General features: G+C 41.6%; 1 protein-coding gene across 8 annotated transcripts; it reads left to right on the top strand.

Moving 5' to 3' along the window:
- Positions 1-293: 293 nt before the first annotated feature.
- pax6 (paired box 6) lies at positions 294-21,089 on the top strand. Of its 8 annotated transcripts, none has more exons than XM_023332896.1 (14): positions 294-481; positions 5,864-6,061; positions 9,312-9,365; positions 10,127-10,150; positions 12,463-12,593; positions 12,933-12,968; positions 13,053-13,268; positions 13,622-13,787; positions 17,039-17,197; positions 17,407-17,489; positions 17,626-17,776; positions 18,665-18,777; positions 19,039-19,180; positions 19,902-21,089. In XM_023332896.1, exons 2-14 carry the CDS (start codon positions 6,049-6,051, stop codon positions 19,985-19,987), a joined length of 1,374 nt encoding a protein of 457 aa, XP_023188664.1. In that variant the 5' UTR covers positions 294-481; positions 5,864-6,048; the 3' UTR covers positions 19,988-21,089. The 8 variants fall into 8 exon arrangements, with proteins under 8 accessions (XP_023188664.1, XP_023188662.1, XP_023188667.1 ...); XM_023332894.1 differs by lacking the exon at positions 294-481 and adding an exon at positions 5,053-5,631; XM_023332899.1 differs by lacking the exon at positions 294-481 and adding an exon at positions 8,932-9,005 and having other exon boundaries at positions 5,790-6,061.
- Positions 21,090-22,081: the final 992 nt, after the last annotated feature.

The raw sequence follows: 22,081 nt of genomic DNA, 5'->3' as shown, positions 1-22,081 counted from the left end.
GAGAAACTTGAGAGCAGAGCGGACAATTAAATTAAAATACACACCATTAAAATAAAACAATAGCCTTTAAAATGCAGCAGAGTCTCTGCGGAGTCGGTGGCTATAGCTGTTAGCCCCCGCACGCAGGCCGGTGAGCTCCACATGGAGGCCACCTTGCGCACTTCCCAGTCCTGCGCTCCGCCGCGTCCTGTCCAAGGTGTGACGTCGAGCCGTCGCTCCAGCCAATCACTGCCAACTTCAGGCTGATGCTGAAGGGGAAAGTTGCTGGTAAGTGCTGCATATTTTCTCAACCCTCCTCACTCTCATTGACATTTCAACTCCACGACGGATCCGAAGGTAGACAGATTTTTATATATATATATATTTTTTTTGATTCGGGAGCTACACGTTTCTGAGGAGAAATCCGGCGGAGGGACGAGGCGAACTTATATACGCACACGGATAGGATACACGGTTACACACCGCTGCTGCCTTCAATCCGGTGAGTTTCGCTGAATCACATTAAAAAAAAAGAAAAAAAAAAGCTTTCCATACATATATTTTAATCAGTTCTGATGTTGAACGACCTAAACGCTGCTGGAGAATATGCGTATATTTTCCTTTCATAGGACGAGAACGTTTTACAACCTTGACGCAACCTAAAAAAAATAATAAAAAAAAGAAATTAAAAGTGCTCAGCATGTTGCTCCATAATCAACGACACAAGCTGATCAGAGTGAGCGGATTTCCTTTTTGTTGTCACTAATGCAGCTTTTATTTAATCCTCACTTTAAGCGCTTTTAACGTATTTCCATAAAAACCTCTGGTGAGTTGAAAACCGCTCGGACTCCATTGATCAGTTCGGTGGACACGTCGCTGTCCAGCAGCGGAATCTCTCACCTGCGGGTCTTGGGTCGATGCTTCCTCAGCTTGTTCAAGTTTTTGGATATTTTGGAGGCGCTAAGTAGTGCATGTGAACCCAATGAAGTTAGACCGGTTCAGTGAATGTCGTGTGAGGGCAACACGAGCTTTGATGAAGAAACTGAATGAGTTGTGCGATTTGTAAGTTAAGTTATATTTTTGCCTTTGGAAAATGAAAATGGTCTACACCTTCTTATTAAATGTGCATCTATAATATTTGTACACACCTCGCCTGCTAGCAGCCTCGGGTCCATGGCTTTTCTGTGTCTCTTCCTGTCTCGCATGTTGCTCGGTGACTCCATCAGTCCCGGAGTTTCTCCCAGCTTTCAGCCTTGTGCTTTTTCAGACTGCTCACCTCAAGCGCCTTGCAGCAATGAACCGGAACATCCTGTGCAGAAACATGAACATATACTGAACTGAATTCAATTTAGTATTGAGAGAATATAGTATAAATGTAAGGAGCACAACGCAGTATAAACCATTTAAAAAAAAAATTACTTATACGATAATTTCTACAAAAGACGCAATAAAGAGGAGACGAGCAATGTTTAAACAACGGGGGAAAAAAATTATGCTATATTTCCTTATTATAACTCAGTATGTTAAAGGAGCTTCCTCTGTTTCTGGTCGCGCTCCACGTGCGCCGCCAAACAGGGAGAAAAAAAAACCTGGCTGATGTGGACTGATGAAATCTTAGAGCAGAAGTTCAATTTATTCGTATAAAGCCCGAATCCTACTTATCCAACGCGTCAATGACATATGCAAATAAAACAACCGTGGCGTCCTCGTGCGTCTTGTTGAAGTGAGTGAACGTGTCAGTCAGAGGCTGTTTGATGAATCACAGTGACAGGAAGAACAGTCGAAGTTCTGCAAATATTTATTAAGCATAATTGTACATGCATATAAGAGACTTCTTTTACAAGGACTGCAACTGCTATAATAATAATAATAATAATAATAATAATAATAATAATAATAATAATAAATGTCCTGAATATTCTGTAATACTCATAACGCTGTGTTGAAAACGGTATTTTGATTCAATAGTTCTAGATAATACAAAAACATATAAACAAGTTCCTATATCTTCCTGAAAAGATATTTGCAAGTTAGTTTCGTTTTATTTCAACTAATATGAAATATGAAGATAATGTGGGGTTTTTTTAATTCTGCAAAAAAAAATTTCAATTTTTTTTTAATTAACTCTTCGTTTTTTCACCTGATAGACTTCTTTAAATGACAGATGTAGCAATGTATTAATTGGATTAAAGCCTTAATTATATATATATATATATATGTATGAAAATTGCACTTTTTCTGACAGATTTCCCCTGACAGACTATGACCTCCAAAAGGAGAGTTTCATAAAAGCCAAACAACTCTATTAAAACAGCAAAGATATTTAAAAAGTGTATCCAGTAATCTGCGTTTTCTTAAATTTGAACTGATTTACCTCTGAAACCTTCACCAGTGAGGTTCAGCTGGAAAACTCCCATATTAGTCAGCATGGTTACTTGACTCTCCAACAGACCTGCTTTCCCCTCAGCAAAAATAAATGTTTTCACTTCAGATCTCCCTTTTTTTTTTTTTTACATTTATTCTTTCTTTCCACTTTTTTGTATTTAAAAGTTTCTAGGGGAACACAAACACTGCGTTGCCTCAGGGGGAAATAGCGAGCAGCTTAGGCTTTCCTTTCAAGGCCTGTGACATTAGTTGCTGCTAATCCGAATTGGGCTAATTGCTTTCCCAACATCACCCCCACCCTCTTCTTCAATTATTTGTTCATTTTATACAGTACTTAATTTACAGCAATTAAATGAACTTTATCAGCTACAAAGCTTGAAATAAAACAAAAAAGAAGCTGATATGATCTAAAATATATTTTTTAAAAATGCATTATTCCCACTAGGCTTGACACAGATTGATGTATCTGGGAAGATTTAGAGAAAAAAAGAAAAGAAAAGATTACAGAAACCTCTTGAGAGTGGAGAGACAACGAATTAGCTCTTAGAGCGGATTTGCAGCTTAACCAAAAAAGAAACCAATAACCTACTGGAGGCATTGTTTCCAAAGAAAACTACTTGACACTCTCACCGGGGAATCTGTCTGTCAGGCGAAGGCAGCCAGGTTAGTGGCGTGCATTTTGTTTTGTTTTGTTTTGTTTTGTTTTGTTTGACAGCTGCAGATTGTGACGAGTGAGTGGCACCAAAGTTAGCACAACAAAAGTGTGCATTTTGTCGAGAGTTTTGCAGAAAAAAAACAACAAACCATACCATTTCTGCGACCCTCTGAGCAGTCAAATTGGAGAATTTAAAACGGTTCCTACATGGGGAAAAAAAAAGAAAAAAATAAACTTTCCAACCGTCCTCACAGTTCTCCTGGAGCTCTCTTTCAAAAACAACACTGCGGATATAGAAAACTTTCTTTGGCCCTTTTTAGCATGTCTTACTTTAATACATCCAAACTCTTGGAAACTGTAAATTATTCAAAGCAATGTAGCTGAGTGAATCTTTAGCTCCTCCTACAGTTTAATTTGGTACCAAGTCGAGGTCCCCCTAATGGCACAAACTCCCGACTAGGAGGAGGAAGTGAGGGAGAAACGGTGGTGTGTATGGGTGTGTGTGTGTGAGACAAAGTGTGTGAGGGGGTGTTTTTGGTCTAATGCATGTCTAATAGGAGGGGTCACTGACGTAAAAATGTTAGGGAACCCCCCCCACCCTTCCCCTCCACAGCCCCCCCCCCCCCCCCCCCACACACACACACACCTCCTATTTAGATGATATAAGCTGCGAGCATTCACGGAGGGCCCATCGGCTGAACCACCAGTCTGAGTAAGTAGAAACAAAGCAGCAAGGAGAAACAGATGAATGTGCTCGTTTAGTTTACGGGTTGTTTGATGAGGGAGCACTGGCCAGAGTGTTGTTCCTCACCACGGGACCCTCGATGACAGTTTGAGCCGGTCTTCTCAGCTCATTATCTCGCCGGCCCACTGAGGGCCCCATTCAAGCCGAGCAGACCCTCACTTCCCCCCACCCCCCACCCCTCTCTCTCTCTCTCTCTCTCTCTCTCTCTCTCTCTCTCTGGCAGAGTCGTTTGTCTACTCATTGAACCCGCAGTCCGGAATGCAATGGTTGTTAGGGAGCCCTCTTTCACCTCCAAAGTGTTTTATTGATGAGCTTTGACTTCTCCTACTTTTTCACATGTCAAAGAAAGTCAAGTGTAGGCCCCCATGACTTCATTTCGTGGCCCCCATCCCTACTAAAAAAAAAAACAAAACGTAGAGAAAAATTTCCTCCCCCTCCCCCTGTTTATGCTCTTCCCCTCTCTCGTCATTTGGCCCTCTCTGAGGCACCCTCAGTTTTTTTTTTTACTTTAGTTTTGACCTCAGCATGCACACAAACCTCACTTCTCTCTCTCCCCGCTCCCCTCTTTTTTTTTCTGGGGTGCCTTCCTTCCTCCCAGAGGCTCAGAGTTTACGCTCGGACACATGGCGCAGAGGGGTTGCTTTTGGGTGCGCTGAGGTGTGCGGTAATGGTCCAGTCATTCAGCCGGTGCAGTTACGGGGAGCGTGTGGCCATGGCTACGCAGTCATTTGCTTTACTTTATTTACGCGCGTGCTCTTCGCTGTCAGGAAGCGGGAGTGACGTCGCAAATGCACCCCCACCCCCTCTCCCTTCAACACCACCACCCCACCTCCCCATAAAATGCAGCCGAGCTTGCCTAAAGGGCCGCGCTCTTTACGCATGGCGCTCCTTGTTGACAGGAGGGGTATGGCTGTTCGGGAGGGGAGATGGTGATGCTCAAAAAGAATAAACAAAAGCACGTGGTGGGGATTTTTTTTTTCCAGAGTGAAGGCTGTGAGTTTTTTTATTATCTTACAATAGTTCGATTTAAGATGAGAAACTTTTGCCAATGAGTGACGCTTCTAAAACTTTGGAACAATTACGTTTTATTTTATTCTAGAAGGAGCAGGTGCAGGATTTTATTACAGAGCACCAGGCAGAGGGAAGTGTGAGAAAACTAAACTAGTTGTTGCGGCTTATGAGCAACATCTGCAAAGGGGGAAAAAACAATACGCAAGAATCTCCGTAACGTAAATCGCATCGACTCTTTTAGGAAAGGCACGCTGCTGCTCTTTGTGGTTTTAATTTGGTGCTACGAGTTCCAACATTCACGTGTGCGCTGCTCCGCTGCCGTGGGTTCCGCCAGTTCCTCCCCCATTTGTCCACTTCTTCCCCTCCCATCTCTTTGCAGCATCGTCAAGCCTCAGGTTGGAGCCTAGCATGCCTTAGATTCCCTGGAAGAGAAATAGACGGGTTTTTTTTTCCCTTTCTTTTCTTTTCTTTTCTTTTCTTTTTTTTTTCCTTTTTTTTTTTGTCTTTGCAGCTGCTTATTTGCAGCAAGTGTGCACCGGGTGCATTTGCGACCGTGGGCTGCAGAAATTAGTGGGTTGGGAAAGACTCGAGACTTTCTCTCTGCCCCCTTTTGCTTTTCTTCTTCTCCTTCTCCTTCTTCTTCTTCTACTCCGTCGCTGTGGCTCAGTCCTGTTTCCCGCTTTGGCTGTGGTGCAGGGGGGAAAGTGTTTATATGGGGGATGATGACAGAGGTCGGGTCGCGCTAATGGGCCAGTGAAGAGCGGCGGAGGGAGGCGAGGAGAGGAGAGGCGAAGCGCACACAGCCGACCAGGAACACATAACATTAATACACTTGTTCCATCACCAATCAGCATAGGTGTGTTCACTCTCTTTACCCCCACCTCCTTTCCACCATCGCTCTCTCTCCCTCTCTCTACCCCCACCCCCCTCCACTCCTCCTCCCCTTCCACCCTCCCTCGTCTCTCTCTTCCCCACTCTCCCTCATCCCGACTCTCTCATTCGCTCTCTCACACGCCAGCGCACATCCAGCGCCAAACTCCGTGCGTTCTGACATCTGAGTTCACTGTCAATCTCTGTCTCCTTCGCAGGGATATCCCCTCCGTCTCCGCCGAAGACCACTGGAAACTAATTTTTCCTCTTCAAAAGTTCCGGGGGAGAGCGAGACATTCAAATCCTGGTCGGCTTTTTGGCTTTTTGCTCTTTCCCCCCCCCCTCCTATTATTTTGGTGTGGAGAGCGGGGCTCTACAGCCTATAGTTTAAAAAGGACGGAGGATGCCCCAAAAAGGTGAGATAAGATTCTATTATTATTATTATTATTATTATTATTATTATTATTATTATTATTATTATTATTATTATTATTATTATTATTATTAAAGTAGTATATCTTCAGCTTTAGCTTGAGGATTAGTGGTAAACTTGTGGCAGTGGACCGCGCTGTCTTCTGTTTGGACTATTTCAAAAAAGTCCAAGTCGCCTTCAGCGCTTCTGTCGTATTTTATACGCTCCGCATTCTTTCCGTCATTCTGTTGTTGTGTTTAAGTCCATGGATAGCTTACCGCTTATTTATGACAGCACACGAGACGGGAGAAGAAAATAAATAAAATAAAATTAAAATAGTAATGAAATAATAATAATAATAATAATAATAATAATAATAATAATAATAATAATAATAATAATAAAATTTTAAAAAAGCCACGATGAGCCAGGACAGTCAGTGATCATCTTGGGGAATGGAGCGCAATGACCCGTTGAGGAAATGTGTCAGATTGATTCATGCAGGCGAGTGATAGAAGCGCCTTCTTTAAAATGTACAATAAATTAAAGAAAGAAAATAAAATAAAGTGTTAAAAACATCACATACTCAGGAAGATGGTTGGTTTGTTTGTGTTCCACATGAAAAACTTCCAAAAAAACAAAAAACAAACAAACAAAAAAAAACTTCCCATCCTTACGTGCTCTTCTAGTGACCTGTAAGCAATTTGAACTTTCTATACTTATTTGAAATACTGTTATGTGGTTTTCATTATTTTAGGAGTCAGGGTACATAAAGTGTCTCTTATAAAAGCTCACAAAATAATCACCATTAAATAAATCCTTAAATTATAATTTTAGGCATTTAAAATAGAAAATGTGGAACTGCTGCTGCGTTCAAGCGAGTTTCTTAAAACACAAGAATTGATTTAATCTATTAATACATTTGTGATTAGGAAATAAATTAAGCCATGAAATAAAACCTGAAACATACTGTTAAATAATAATAATATATATTTTTTAAATAATAAATAAATAAATATATATATAAACCTAACATTTGACTATTTCTCTAATTAATGCATTAGTTGCAGCAGATATAATTATTTTAACAACACCAAAATGCTACATTTTCTTCTGCATGTTCGGCCTGAGTTTGGGCCTTACGTGGACCGGCTGTATATGAGAGTGTTGTGAGCGCAGCGTCCAGCCGCCAGAATAACGCATGTTGAATTAAGACATTGTTGTTCCGGATTACGACAGGGAAAGAAATGCAGATTAGGTCCCAGTTAACCCCCAGGAACAACAACGTTTGAGCTTTCGACCCTAAATAAATGATTAACCACTCGGGCCTTTATAGGGAGCCTGAAAGCTACAGACTAACAGCCAGCGCATTTATAGGGCGATAAAAAAAAAAATCTCAATGAAAACATTTTATTTATGCTGTCTAGACGCAAAGCACTAAGTTTAAATGAGTACATCTTGAATTGTTAATTGCGTGATGTATATATATATATATATATATATATATATATATATATATATATATATATATATATATATATATATATATATATGTATATTTAAGATCTAGCTGCTGACTGATGAGTAACGTGGGCCAGTGTGAAGGAATTTGAATTTGATTAATGACCGAGCAGCTTATTTGTTAAAACACGTTATAATCTAAAAGTAATGGTGGCCCCTGCTTGCGTCTTCCCAATCTAGTCTCGGCCTATACACGCATGTCTCTGGGAGACAAGGACTGTGGAGCCTCCTTTTTTCCCCCTTTTCCTCCTTTCTCTTTGCACACAACACAGCTCCACATGGAGGGAGAAAATGAAAACTTCAGACTTCTCCCTGGCCTGGCCCCCTTTTTTTTATCTGTTTCCCCCCTCTCTCTTTTTCAATAGCTTCTTTACGGCATTTGTCTTTTCCAATTGAGCGCCCCACTGCGCTGTTGTGTCGTTAAAAAACCGCTTTACAACCCGCACCAGCAGCACCGAACAACCACCAAATATTTATAACAAGAAATTACTTACTGGAAAAAAAACAACAAAAAAAACATTTATATCTCCCCACCCTCATCTATGAGAGCAGGGCAAACAAAACCAGCATTGACGCACCAGCGGCAGCGGGGTCACGGCCGTGTGTGTGTGTGTGTGTGTGTGTGTGTGTGTGTGTGTGTGTGTGTGTGTGTGTCTGTGTGATAGAGAGAGAGCGAGAGAGAGAGAGAGAGACAGACAGAAGAGAGAGAGGGAGAGGAGTGTGTGTGAATGCTCCCGGAGGGGGTGGATTCATGCCTCCGGCTCTTTGTATTAATCTGAACTTGTTGGTGTGTTTTAGTTGCGTGTTTCTAGTTGCGAAGGCCGAGTTTTCACCCCGGAGTTGGAAGTATATGCAGAGAGGAGGGGACGCAGCATTGTTGGGGTAGACCAGCAGGCTTTGTACACCAGCTCTGTACCCCCTCCTGCTCTGTACTTTTGCAAAGCAATGAGGCGAGGTAGACAACGTGTGCCACTGTACAGTTCCTATATCAAGTCTTTTTTTTTTTTTTTTCTTTAAGGGAGGTAGGGATGTGGGGAGGATGTTTAAAGGCCTCTTGCTGGGACGATGAGAACTGATTTCTTTGTTTAAAGCCCCACAAAATAAAAGCACTGAAAAGAAAAGTGCTGTAAAAAGAGTTATAGGCCCACTGGTGGTTAGTTTGAGTTTATTTTGACAGGTGCTGACATGTATGTTGTCTCACGTCAATTATAAGTCATTTGCTTGGCAACCGGATTTAGATTAATTGTAAATAAAGTTGGGGAGGGGGGAGAGAGGGGGAATGTAGACTGTTAGGTTTGAGCAGATCAGTGTAGCTGCTGCTGTGCTAATGTGTTGTTCTGCTCTGTCCTATAGGGAGACATTAAGTAGTGAAAGCGGCAGATGATTGACTAAATTGTTATAGAGTGGACAGTCAACTCTGTTTCCAGGCAAGTTTAATTAAAATCCACATATATGAATATATAAATATAAACATGCACTCAGGATGTAAAATAAATACACATTACTTTTGCATCTGTATTTGTAAAAAAAAGAAAAAAAAAGAAAAACAGATAAAAGAGAACAAGAAAAGGCAGCTGCCAAATTCAAATCGAAAAAAAAAAATGGGAACAATTTTTAAAAATCCTTAAAAAAAAAAAAGTCTAGAACGTATAAAAGCAAGTGAAATGAACATTTTTATAGGAAATTCCTAAATTTGATGCTAACCAGCTTTGTTGTCTCCTTGTGATGCTTAGAATACCACAACCAAGCCACGTGGGAGTCTGGCGTAGCCTCAATGATGCAGAACAGTAAGTTGTTTTCATACATCTCCATTTTATTGTGAAAGTCCTCATTACAGCCGCAGCTTCTTAACGTGGTTGCATGGAAGCAACAACCGCTGACATGTTTGCACTCTCAAAAAAAAAAAACATAAATAAATAAATAATATGTGTGCTTGCAGAAATTTGCATGAGGGAAGAAATGTTTGCTATGTGATGCTCGTTTCATTGCAGTTAGTTTATTATTTTGTTATTTTGCAATGATATGTATAGGCAAAGTTATTATTGAACAAGTTAATCACACGCCATGCCTCTCTAGAGAGAGAGAGAGAGAAATGAGGAGAGAATAGAAGGGGGTGGGTCGAGAGGGAGATTTTTTTTTTTTTGTTTCTGCTTGAGTTGGTATTAAATAATTGCACAGCCGTCTGCATTAGCGTTAGAGCTGGCTGCCAGGGCTGCATACGAGATGAGCTTCGTAGGGGAAAAGAGCCCCGCATGAAACACGGGGAATGGCAATAATGTCTTATGTAGATTAGTCCATATATTTCTGCAGTACAGACAGCATGAACTAGAAAAAGAAGAAGAGGAAAAAAAAGTAGAAAGGTTCATATTCTAACCGGTATAGGCTCAGAGAGGGAATAAATAATAAATAAGAATATTGTCATGGGTAGAGGGGGGGGAAGCAAAAGATGAAGCTGTTTAAAGTTTTATTCTTGGTGTGTGTGAGTATGTGTGTGTTGAAACATAAGAAGGATAAACATGAAACATTTTCTCTCTTGCTGCTGGACAAGAGGTGTATGACATCTGTGATGAAGGTGTGTGGAATAATTTTATTACATTATTCTCCATATACCTCGATGTCTGTGCTGTAATCTGTGCGCATTTTAATCCAAACATATTGAATAGCCGAAGAGGTGGGATTTTTAAAAATATATATATTATTATTATTATTATTATTATTATGATTTATTATTTTTCTATTTTTATTTTTATTTTCCTGCTTGTCACTTACAAGAGATGATGGGGGGGCCTTATCAAAACTGTGTACAAACACCCCTGCGCTCCTGCTTTGCTGCGGATTGATGTTAATGGGATGCTCCCCTGGCTTGGTGTGTGATGTCTGCTGCGAATTGCCGAGGAAATATCACTCGGCCCGGCCCTTTGGGTTGTCTAAAGGTCGCGGCGGCCTCGCCGGCTTTTGTGCTAATAACTCCTGGGTGTATATGGTGGGGAGCGTCCAAATTGACACCATATGTTTTCCTATTAGTCGACTTGCAATAGAATACAAGGGCGCGTAATCAGCGCCAGCGGGCGAGATCGACTGCGGCCACTTGAGGGAATTGCCGCCATGATTAAGACTTAACCTCAGAAGCACACAGAGAGTTTGATTTTTATGCGACGTCCTTATCTGACGGTTTTATTGATCCGGGGGATTTATATGATAGGCATAAATCAGAGGTGATGGAGCGGCGGAGGAGAAGCAGCGCAGCTTAATGTTGGAATGGGCCAATTTCATCGTAAGAAGTCTATTAATTCCACTTAATCCTGGAATTACCAAAAGAGCAAGAGGGATGATAATGGATTTACCATCAATCAGATCCACCCTGGGAGATTATTACACGTTGCGGCCAAAAGGGATATGTTGCTCAGTTTAACAGGTTTGCATCCAGTCAAGTATGAAAGGGATATGTTTTTTTTTTCTCTCATAGCAAAAATAAAGTCTGCACTCATTGTCGAGTGGATGTTGCACAGCGCAGAGTAAAGACACCCACCGACTGCACACAACAGGACTGCAGAGGCTGTGAGCATTTGTTGTCAAATACAAACAAGGGGGAGGAAAAAAAAAACCTGCATGTCACTTTTAATATGTTAAGAATCCAGGCGCGCCCTCGTTTGTGTGACCGCGCGTAGCCCCTGGCCACCTTAAAACGAAGTCTCCCTCGGAGGGTAAACGAGTAGCGTCCAATTTTGTCTGAGTGATATCCAAATGCAGACAGAAAGGGTCGTTTTATCATGCTACTATTTGTCGTGACGATGCGATTTTCAAAAGCGGAGCGGTGTCATAAAGTGACATGCCTGCCACAAGTGCTCCAACTGATCTTTTCAATTAGCCTCCCATGCATGATCCGAGGCGACTTCCGCCCATTTCCAGAAATTAAGCTCAAACTTGACGTGCAGCTAGCTTTATTTTAAAGACAAATGTCAGGCAGGCTCATCATATTTTCCCCCTCTTCTATATTTGGAGCTTATTTATTGCTAAGGAGCCTCTGCTCCCGGAGTCAATGCACCGGGCGGCAGCGCAGGGGAAGGGAGCGGAGAATCAGAGCGCAGCGCAGGCACTCCGGGGAGTCGGCTTTCCCATTTGGCTTCAGGTTTGCGGGTTTATTCTTTGCTTTACAGCAGTGCAATAAAAATAAGTTTAAGGAAATTTTTTTTTTCTTTTTGAAGATAAGCTATTCGTTTTTAAGACATTACAACAACAAAAATGTTATTTTGAAGTTTGCATTTAAATGCTTATCACCTTATTTGCGCGTCTTTTTACAGCAAAGATTTCGGATTTATCGCCTCTCGTTTTAAAATAAGTGCTGCGTTTTTAGCTGAATTCAGCCATTCCGACATTTTTAAACGACATTGTGAGGGATGCCGATTATCATTTAGAAGCTTGATATTGGGTGAAGTGCTGGTCTTTGTGGCAGGATGGAGAAGTTTGCCGGTTTGATAAAAGGTTGGTTACATTTACTGCAGGCAGCTGATCGTGCAAATTTGATTTCTGTCCCCCAATTAAGATGTTTTGGTTTGGTTTGTGTGACGCTGCTGTCCTCTGACTCCTGTTCTGCATGTGTCAGCCGCTGTATAACTGTGCTCTGTTTGCTATCAGAGGAGAGCAGCTCTGGAACACCTCTTGTGGGGAAAGGTTTTCTTTCAGTTTGATCGTATGCTGCCTTTACGTTGCATCTTTACCTCGGTTATCCTGTACGCTTTAAGCCACCCTGCTCACCATTACATGAAAATCACTGTGCTTTATCACACAGTTGTTTTTTTTTTGTTGTTGTTTTTTTTTTTTACCTGCTTCTGTTGCTACGCTGCGCTGTGGTGTGATGACTCCGACGCTTTTGTCTCCATGTAGGTCACAGTGGCGTAAACCAGCTTGGTGGTGTGTTTGTTAATGGCAGACCGCTGCCGGATTCCACCAGGCAGAAAATAGTTGAACTTGCTCATAGTGGCGCTCGACCCTGCGACATCTCCAGGATACTGCAGGTGAGATTTTAGTTTTTCTTGCTGATTTTTTTATTTTTTTTATTTTTTAAAGTTTGTAAGTAAAAATGTATCAAATCTTTATGCAGACTGTGTCCGCAGTCTGAAAATGATCTCTTGGAGCAGAATGGGAATGACGCAACTCCTTAAAGATCATTTAAAACGCGATTTTCTGTCCCTTTCAAGGCAATAAAATTATATAATTTGCTCACTGCAAATGTAATTAGACCGCGAACAACGACGACAACAACAACAACAACAACAAAAAGAAAAGTACTCTGCCTGCTATTATATAGAAAAATGCCTAATGTACAATTGAAGGCATATTTTCTGTGTTTGTAGACCCATGATGAAGTCCAAGTGCTGGACAGTGAAAAGGTGAAAATTATTTGAGCCATCATAGACATTCCATTAATAGTCATAAATAATGTATGTGAATTGTGTCTTTTGTTCCCCGCCCAGGTGTCCAACGGCTGCGTGAGCAAGATCCTGGGCAGATATTATGAAACTGGCTCCATAAGACCGAGAGCGATAGGCGGCAGCAAGCCCCGTGTCGCCACTCCGGAGGTGGTCGCCAAAATCGCGCAGTACAAGCGGGAGTGTCCGTCGATCTTTGCCTGGGAGATCCGCGACCGGCTGCTGTCGGAGGGGATCTGCACCAACGACAACATACCCAGCGTAAGTGCATTGACTGGAAGTTGTGTGCATGATTTAATTTGCCACATGAAGTGACTTTTTTTCCCATGCAGTGGAGGAAAAACAGATGGGCATCCAACCATTCAGTCTTATTAAATACACCGCGTTTCAAAGTGGAGGGGCAGTACAGGTTGAAATCCCCCCTGACACGCGCCAACCGAGCAGGAACCATTTGTGCGCATTTTAAAACTCCCCAAATTTTAAGATTAGAAATCTTTCACGCTTTCATGTCGTGAACAGAGTGAACATCTTTTTATTTATTTTATTTATTTATTTTTTGCAGTTCCTCCTCTGACTCGGATCCTCAGTTTGATCATATGTAATTTGTCATTCAGGTGTCATCAATAAACAGAGTCCTCCGCAACCTGGCGAGTGAAAAGCAACAGATGGGCGCAGATGGCATGTATGACAAGCTGAGAATGCTCAACGGTCAGACAGGAACTTGGGGGACCCGGCCAGGCTGGTACCCCGGAACATCAGTGCCAGGGCAGCCCAACCAAGGTGAGCCTCATTATCACGCAGTGGTGATAGAGACACCTTGACGCACGCGACTTCCAGTCTCCCTCTGATATCGACAATGATAAAGCCGGGCACTCCAGCTCTTATTGATGTGGTCAGTCGCTAATATATTTGATGTACAGCTTAAATTTTAAAAGAGCTGCCATGCCACTCTGTCTGCAGGCAGGTACTGTAAGCCTGCACCCTCCCTCACAAGTCCATCAATTAAGGGTTTTCTATTGGAGGAAGCTGAAGGCCATACATGCAGACTGAATGCCTCCACTGTCCCAGACATGGATGTGCGTGACAACGGCTTGTCCTTTCAGCAGAGGTGTCCATCCAACAGCCCTGCACTTCCTCCTCTTTTCCACTGATGAAGAGGCGGAGGCAGAGCCGCGGAGCGGTGTGCGCGGATATCAGTACAAAGGAATGTTTTCCTTCACACGCAATGATTGGTTATGGGAACGGCCCGCACTATGTGTAATTGCTCATTAGAGGGGGGCTTTGTGTCTCATTATGGCAACACGCAGGAGCGTGGAGATGGATGGTGGGGCTGCTGTGGAAACGTTCCACTTCAGAGGGCTTCGGTGCTGTTGGGCCTGCGCATTACAGGCCTAACTTTGTGCAGGAAAGATCAGACGTAGCAGATAATTTCTGTAAAAAAAAAACAAAAAAACCCCAAACGAACAAATTAAACAAGGAAGTATTTTATTTGTGTTTGATTTACACGCACCACAAGGCGGAAATGCAAGTGTGGATTTGAGAAAATGCAGAGGAAATGAGAATTTATGTAATGACAATTTCAATATGTGGGGTTGTCACCACGCAGTAAAACAATTTATTAAACATTATTATGATGATGATAATAATAATAATAATAATAATAATAATAATAATAATAATAATAATAATAATAATAATAACAATAATAATAATAACATTTATTATTATTATTTAGTAGTAGTAGTATAAATAATTGTATTTATTATATTATTATATCATATTGAAAATGGCTGTTTATACCAAATGTACGCATACAAATACATATTATGTAAGTTATAAATTGCATATTATCATAGAATTACGAGCATTATATGCCAAGCAATGTAATAATAATAATAATAATAATAATAATAATAATAATAATAATAATAATAATAATAATAATGATAATGACAAAGGTCTTCTTGTTGTTTTCGATATAAAATATGACAGTATCATAATTAACCTCAATAATAATAATAATAATAATAATAATAATAATAATAATAATAATAATAATAATAGTAATAATAATCTATGCTGTTAATATTATCACCGACCCTTCATGTATTTCTCTCAGGGGATCTAAAATATGTTTTCCATCAGTCAAGCGGACTGAACACATAGAAAGGTTACATTGAGAGTGACAGGGGCCCCAAACAGAAGACAGCTCTATATCCCAAAGACTGACGAATAAAAACCTCGGTGCCGGTCGCCCTCTTTCATCCCTTTCTCCTTCTCCTTCGCTGCCTATATGGCTCCAAATCCCGTCTATAGGATTTAGTCTCTCACTTTCTCTTTCAGTTTTAAGCGGTTTCTCAAGAGTGTTTTGATCCAGCCTCAGCAGCTGAAAGGTGCCGCAATTGGTTCGGTATCTCCCTTTTTTTTATTCTTCTTCTTCTGCTGCTGCTTTTCCGCCTGACTGGCTGAGACACCGCGATACTAAAGAATGAGTTTATTTCCCAGCGCTTTTATAAAGAAAACAAAATCCCATCCGAGCGTCAGTGGGTCTGGCAGACGGATAATAGCTGCACATTCGCTCTTTTTTGTGGATTATCCGGAGCGAAGAAACAAATAGCGCGGACACAAACTGTTGGTCTATAGATGAATACCTTGTCCATTATGCAGCAGGGGAAATTGTCAAGTAACATCAGATGTCCTCCACTGACTCACATATTGAAACATTTGCTATATATTTCGGCCCAAGTGAACACGTCAATATTTGCTTACAGATCATTTCAAATTTATCATCAAATAGACACATTTTATTTGATGTGGCTGGTGGCGCGCAGGGATGGATCCACGCTTGTTCCTACGTCAGTGAAAGAAAGAAAAAAAGGAAGAAAAAAAAGATGCGGGTCTTGACGCCAGGGACGCGCATCGTTGAGATATTACATAAACCTCCCTCCAATGGCTCACCCGCTGCTTAATTTCGCATTAACTTCTCGGTGTGATAATGATGTCCAACAACAAGACAGACATTAGTCGATAAGCCTCGCCCTGCATCTGAAGGGGCCTTCGGGCCCACCGCGGACAAGCAGGGGCAGTGAATAGATTGGCCCTATTTCGGGTTGTTCAGGGGGTTGCATGCTCTCTCCTCACTCATTTGTTTCCAATTGAAGACAGAAATCCTGACTGGCGTGTAGCTGGCCGGGGGACGTGATTAATGATGGTAGTGGATAAGGGTTAACACACTGGACTCAAAGCTCTGTTGACTAGGATCCTCGTACGCACAATGCCGGAGCACTATAGCCTGCGCGCCTCCACAGAGAGAGGATCCTTTTGTCATCTCCCCCCCCCCCATCCTCCTCCCATATATTACACCCACCGAGGGCTCGCTGGTCGTCCCTGGCTGTGTCCATAGTTTAATGGTTCCCCTTACTCCTGGAGGCATTGTATCATTCTGAAAAGCGTCTTCTCCTATTCAAAAGTTGGTGGTCACCTCAATGGCTCTACCAACGCCCATATGGGAGCGACCATTGAAGCGCTGCTCTGTCCTAGAAAACAGAGGGGATGGGTTGGGGAGGGGGGCCGCAGAGTTTTGGGGTTTTAATACATTTCATAGGCTCTGAAAAGAGGCTCGCCACTTCTTGACACATTTCTCTTAACCTTTTGAGAACACAAACCATTGTTGGGAGACGATAAGTGCGCAGGGCCATCCTGTTTTTCCCACAATATTTTATAAACACATTAAAAACAGTTTTTTTTTTCGTTTTGTTTTTTTTACACTACCCTCTTTCACGTAGGCACTCGTCAGTAATCTGGCAACACTAGGAAGAAATCGCAATAATTCCTCCAATTTTGAATTAAATTAACCATGATGGAGGGAAAGGGGGGCTTAATTAATGATGTAGCACAGCGCTCTGTACAATTAGCTGTAGGCTCATGCAACAAGATAATTAATTATTCAATTAGATTAAATGAATGTATATTTCCATTAACGATTTCCTCCCCCCCCCCCCCCCCCCCCTTCTTCCCTCCTCTGCTCTCAGATGGCTGCCAACAGCAGGACGGCGCAGGAGAAAACACGAACTCCATCAGCTCGAACGGCGAAGACTCGGAGGAGACGCAGATGCGCCTGCAGCTCAAGAGAAAACTGCAGAGGAACCGCACGTCTTTTACGCAGGAGCAAATCGAGGCGCTGGAAAAAGGTCCAAAAATCAGCAAACTATTTAGTCAAACTCCTATCATATGAAATAATAGCAGCCAATATGTTCCTGGGGACCATATGAATTTATTCTGAGGTGAAAGACAAATAACCTAGCCTTTAAAGGCCATAATAGCGTTTTATGAACTAATATCCACGCACCTTTGTAGTTATTTACTCATGATTTTGTTTGATTGATTTGTTCTATTACAGAATTTGAGAGAACGCATTATCCAGATGTTTTCGCACGGGAAAGACTAGCGGCGAAAATCGACCTGCCCGAAGCAAGAATACAAGTACGGCTTACAACAACTTGTTTTTGTTCACTTGTGAAAGCTTGCAGATAAGATTCTTCTTTGGGGTTTCTGTCTTTTGGGAAGAAAAAATAATATAGTCATCTATTTATGTACTTTTTATTTTATTTTATCGAAGGTATGGTTCTCAAACAGAAGAGCAAAGTGGAGGCGAGAGGAGAAGCTGCGGAACCAGCGTCGACAGGCCAATAACTCCTCCAGTCACATTCCCATCAGCAGCAGCTTCAGCACCAGCGTCTACCAAGCCATCCCTCAGCCCACCACACCGGGTAGGCCCACCACACACAACTTCAAACTCTTCAGTTTTATAAATATTTCAATATTTCCCAGGTAGAGTCTTTTTTTTTTTTTTAACTTATTCCTTGTATTTTGCGCTGTGGTTAAAATTCTGGGATCAACTTACCACAAAAAATGTTCCTGAAGATCCACTTTTTAAAATTGCAACAAAAAAAGTCTATCGGGCCTGAAGGAAACTATAATTATAATTTACATTTATAATTACATATGGTAGCTGTTTCCGCATGCAAAATTGCACCATGAAGCTACTTTTTGATTAAAAATAGACAATAAAAGCTGAGAACACGGACGGTTGCATACATGTCTAAACTAGCTGACATACAGTAGACTAACTGTCTCTTTAAGCTAAAGTGAAATTATAGTTTTCCAAGAAGTTCATGTAGAACTGACAAGATCACTCCAAAATGTTGGGGCTACTTCCAAAACACATACACACTTATCAAATAAATGTCAAAACGTATACAGTGACACATTCTATCACTTACTAGTACAAACCAGACAAGATCTGCCTGAAATATCACTAAACAGTAAAAGAGTCACAGTCTGAGTGGACTGAGAGTAAAGGGGGGCTGTACACTTGAAGAAAAGCTGTGCTTCTCTTTTAATGGATGACTGAGTAAAAATTCACAGCTGACTGTCCGTGTAATTGCAGAATCAGGCAGGAGAGCACACCAGCAGAGCTGAAGCTCATGCTCAAAAGTCAGTCACCTGAGAAGTATTGTACAGTGTCTCTCTGGGCCCATCAGCATGTTGAACGAGACACGGATGAGATGAGCTCTGTTGACCAAAGGACTGCATGTGTGTAAATGAGCACAGTTTCTGTTGTTTTTGACTTTTTTTTTCTCTCCATCTCCTTACAGTGTCTTTCACCTCGGGGTCAATGCTTGGCAGGCCTGATTCTGCACTAACAAACACCTACAGTGCGCTGCCCCCCATGCCCAGCTTCACCATGGCCAACAATCTACCTATGCAAGTAAGTGCATAGGAACCTTCAGTTCAGGTTTTGGGATGATGCAGGTTTATTGCAAGTTATGAAAACAAACACGCCTGAAGTAAGTCCAAACAGACACCCTAAAAGTCTTCCTAAGAAAAATTACAAATAAAAACAAGAGCAAGAAAGAATGGCTTTTATGACAGGGGAATATAACAAACTGCAGCATAAAAGTTATTACAGACTGCTGAGCTGAAAATATGGTTGGCTAAGCTAATGAATAATTTTCTCCTCATTTTATAGCCCAGCCAGACCTCCTCTTACTCCTGCATGCTGCCTACCAGTCCGCCTGTGAACGGGCGGAGCTACGACACATACACGCCCCCTCATATGCAGGCACATATGAACAGCCAATCAATGACCACTTCTGGTACCACCTCAACAGGTAGGCAGAAAGTTTATTGTTTACCAACAACATCCGTATGGGAGCTAATCGCAGCACTGTGAAATATCTGCCACCTCTCCTGTAATTAGGGGGTACTTCATAGCCATCTCTGATTCATGATCTGTCGCTGCAGCTTTACCTTCCCATCCCGTCTGTTTGAGAGACTTCCATCCTTTAAACGTCCCGGGGTCAATATCAAATCATTTTCTCTCCTGCAGCAGTGTGAGCCCTGTTCATTTCATTGCCACTCTAGGCCATCATGTCAGCCCCACGACTCCGGCACATAGTTTAGTTCCACCCCATTAGGGTGCTGTTTCAGAGGGCCATACATACTGGTTATAGTCATGAAGAGTTAATCATGCATAACCACATTTCCTCTGTGCTAAATTGCTAATTAATTTGATTCATTTGCTGTTGTACTCTCTCTGTTTAAATGCCATCGCCACGGCCTCAATTTATCGAGCTTGCGAGCGTTTCAGAGAGCGGCCGTGTGCAGAGCATTGTGACTCACCGCAGCCCCCCCAACCGCCCCAAAGCTTGTCCGCTCATTTTTACAAGCTTTTAAAGTACAACACTCTGTCCCGGTGTCACCTCTGACTGCACACGGTGCATCCACTCAGCTACTTACGACCTTAAAAGATACTTCACCTCTTTGCTGATGGATTTCTGTATTATGTTTTTTCATTTCTTTGTATTTTTTTTTTTTATTTTGTCTCTGCAGGACTCATCTCTCCTGGAGTGTCTGTCCCTGTCCAAGTCCCAGGGAGCGAGCCTGACATGTCTCAGTACTGGTCAAGACTACAGTAGAGAGAAGAGCTACTTCACCCTGTAAGCACCCACTCCACCATGGCCCTCCGGCAGTGCTCCTCACAAATACATGGCACAGGAGAGAAAGGGGGAAAAAAAAAGGCGCGAGAGGGTTGAGGAAGAGGCAACAGACAGGAGAGGAAAGAACGAGAGGGACTCTGGGAGAGCCTTGGGACGTCTGGGCTTTGTTTCCCCCCGCTGGGACAGTGTGCTGTTGTGTAGCTCTAGGCACATTCAAACGAGGACTTGGAAGAGAGAGACCAACAGTGGAGAGAGGCAGAAAAAAAAATATGGACCTCTGTAAAGTGCCCGGTGTTAAATTTTTATGGAACAAAAACTTATCCGTTCTTTTTCTATTTCCAACTTCAGTCATTGTTTCCCTTTTTTTTCTCTGATGTGTTTGTAAATGGCCATTTGTATGTTAATATGAAAAAAAAAGAAAAAACAAGATCAAGTACTGATAGACGGACTGCTAGAAAACCATCTTGGTTTTTCTTTCTTTTTTTTTTTGCTAAAGGAGAAGCTGAGAGAATCTGCCATGACTATCTTTTAATCTGCTTATATCGAGACTTTCTACCAGCCTTTTGCATGGTCTCTGGACGCATATCATTAAAGACGAAAAAAGCTGGAGGGAAGATTCTTACTGTGACAGAAAAATAAGAGAAAACTATTTATTGGTCCTATTTGTTGCAAATGGATATTCAGTGGAGGAAAACTCCAAGTCGATCCACCCACTGAGGCCGCGGCGGTCTCAGCCTCTGATACAAGGCCTTGCATTTATTAGATTGGGAATCCTATCAACAGCTCCAAGCGTGCAAAGACGGCACAGCTTGCAACACAAGTTGGACCTCCTGCTTCCGTGGTTGGATTGATTCTTTAGATTACCACCGAGAACATTACGCGTGGAAAACAGGTGCAGCAAGACCCCCCTCTGCCCCCTCCACGCTTCCCTTCCCCCCCCAAACACCTGTATTCTGTAAATGGTTGACTGCGTCTTCGATATAATCCAGTTTGTTAATGTCCAAATGTAAAGTACTTGTCTTCCCTTTTTTTCGGAAATCTTCCAGAAAGATTTCTCCAATAAAAGTCAATTTCAGTTTTACATTCCCAAGAATATTCTATAAATGTTCCATGCATCATGAAATACATTTTTTTAGGGTCAGGTACAATTTGTCTCTTAGGTATAGTTGTAATATAGTGTCCTATGGTCATAAAAAAAAATGTGCAACTAGAAATATTTAATTCCTATAATTATGATTAAACATTGCTTGACAGAGTTTTAAACTTAAGTGTTTGGCAGTTGTTTACAAGTACATATCAGATCTAATCATTGTTGATTGTAAAACAGACCAAAGCCTTTGTATTTCATCTAGAACACAATGTTTCTTTCATTCTGTTTTTTTTTTTTTGTTTTTTTAAGATATTAGTTTTGTGTTGCAAAATTTTGTCAGCACATTTTGTTCAACTACATTGGCTTCGAAGACTGCAGTCGAACAGTCCTTATTTATAATTAAAGACCATGGGATGGGTTTTATTTTTCGTTTTCTTTTCTAGCATCATCTGTCACCATGCTCTTTTTTGAGTTTTGCATTTTTGTTTCAGTGTGTACGTAGAACATGGACACATACCGGGGTTTACGTCTGAGCTTTGCTTTTGAGATAAAACACGCTGTCTCTTAAATATTTCAATTTAATTTTATTTAAAATGGAGCTTTCTAAATGTATTTTGTGAAAACTATAAAACATTTTGTACAGTAAAAAAAAGTGTCTTAAAGAAAGCCTTTTTTTAAAACATTTTCTTGCGTGCATTTTGAAGCATGAATCATTCCTGCATTTATAAATAATTCCTAGCGAGGCAGCTTGTTATACACATCACAACATTTCAAACTCTCACCAAAACAAAGGTGTCCAGAATAACAAGCCTCTCCTGATGTATGGGGCTGAGCCGAGTCGACACAGACCACACAACAAAACACCACCACACAATGAGAAAGGTCAAGCAATTCACCATCGCTGGCTCTTGTTTTAGTGGAGTTACGGTGGTATGGAAAAAATACAGAGAAGGAGGCAGAGAGAAGAGAGAGAGAGAGAGAGA

Source organism: Xiphophorus maculatus, chromosome 4, assembly GCF_002775205.1.
Source record: "Xiphophorus maculatus strain JP 163 A chromosome 4, X_maculatus-5.0-male, whole genome shotgun sequence".
Classification (NCBI taxonomy): Eukaryota; Metazoa; Chordata; class Actinopteri; order Cyprinodontiformes; family Poeciliidae; genus Xiphophorus; species Xiphophorus maculatus.
This window is presented reverse-complemented; position numbering and strand designations above follow the sequence as displayed.

Bases quoted from the DNA above. Each gene is read 5' to 3' on its own strand.
- pax6 (XM_023332896.1), top strand. The intron at 13,269-13,621 runs GTAAGTGCATTG...TTTGTCATTCAG, and splicing joins CCAACGACAACATACCCAGC to GTGTCATCAATAAACAGAGT. The intron at 19,181-19,901 runs GTAGGCAGAAAG...TTGTCTCTGCAG, and splicing joins TTCTGGTACCACCTCAACAG to GACTCATCTCTCCTGGAGTG.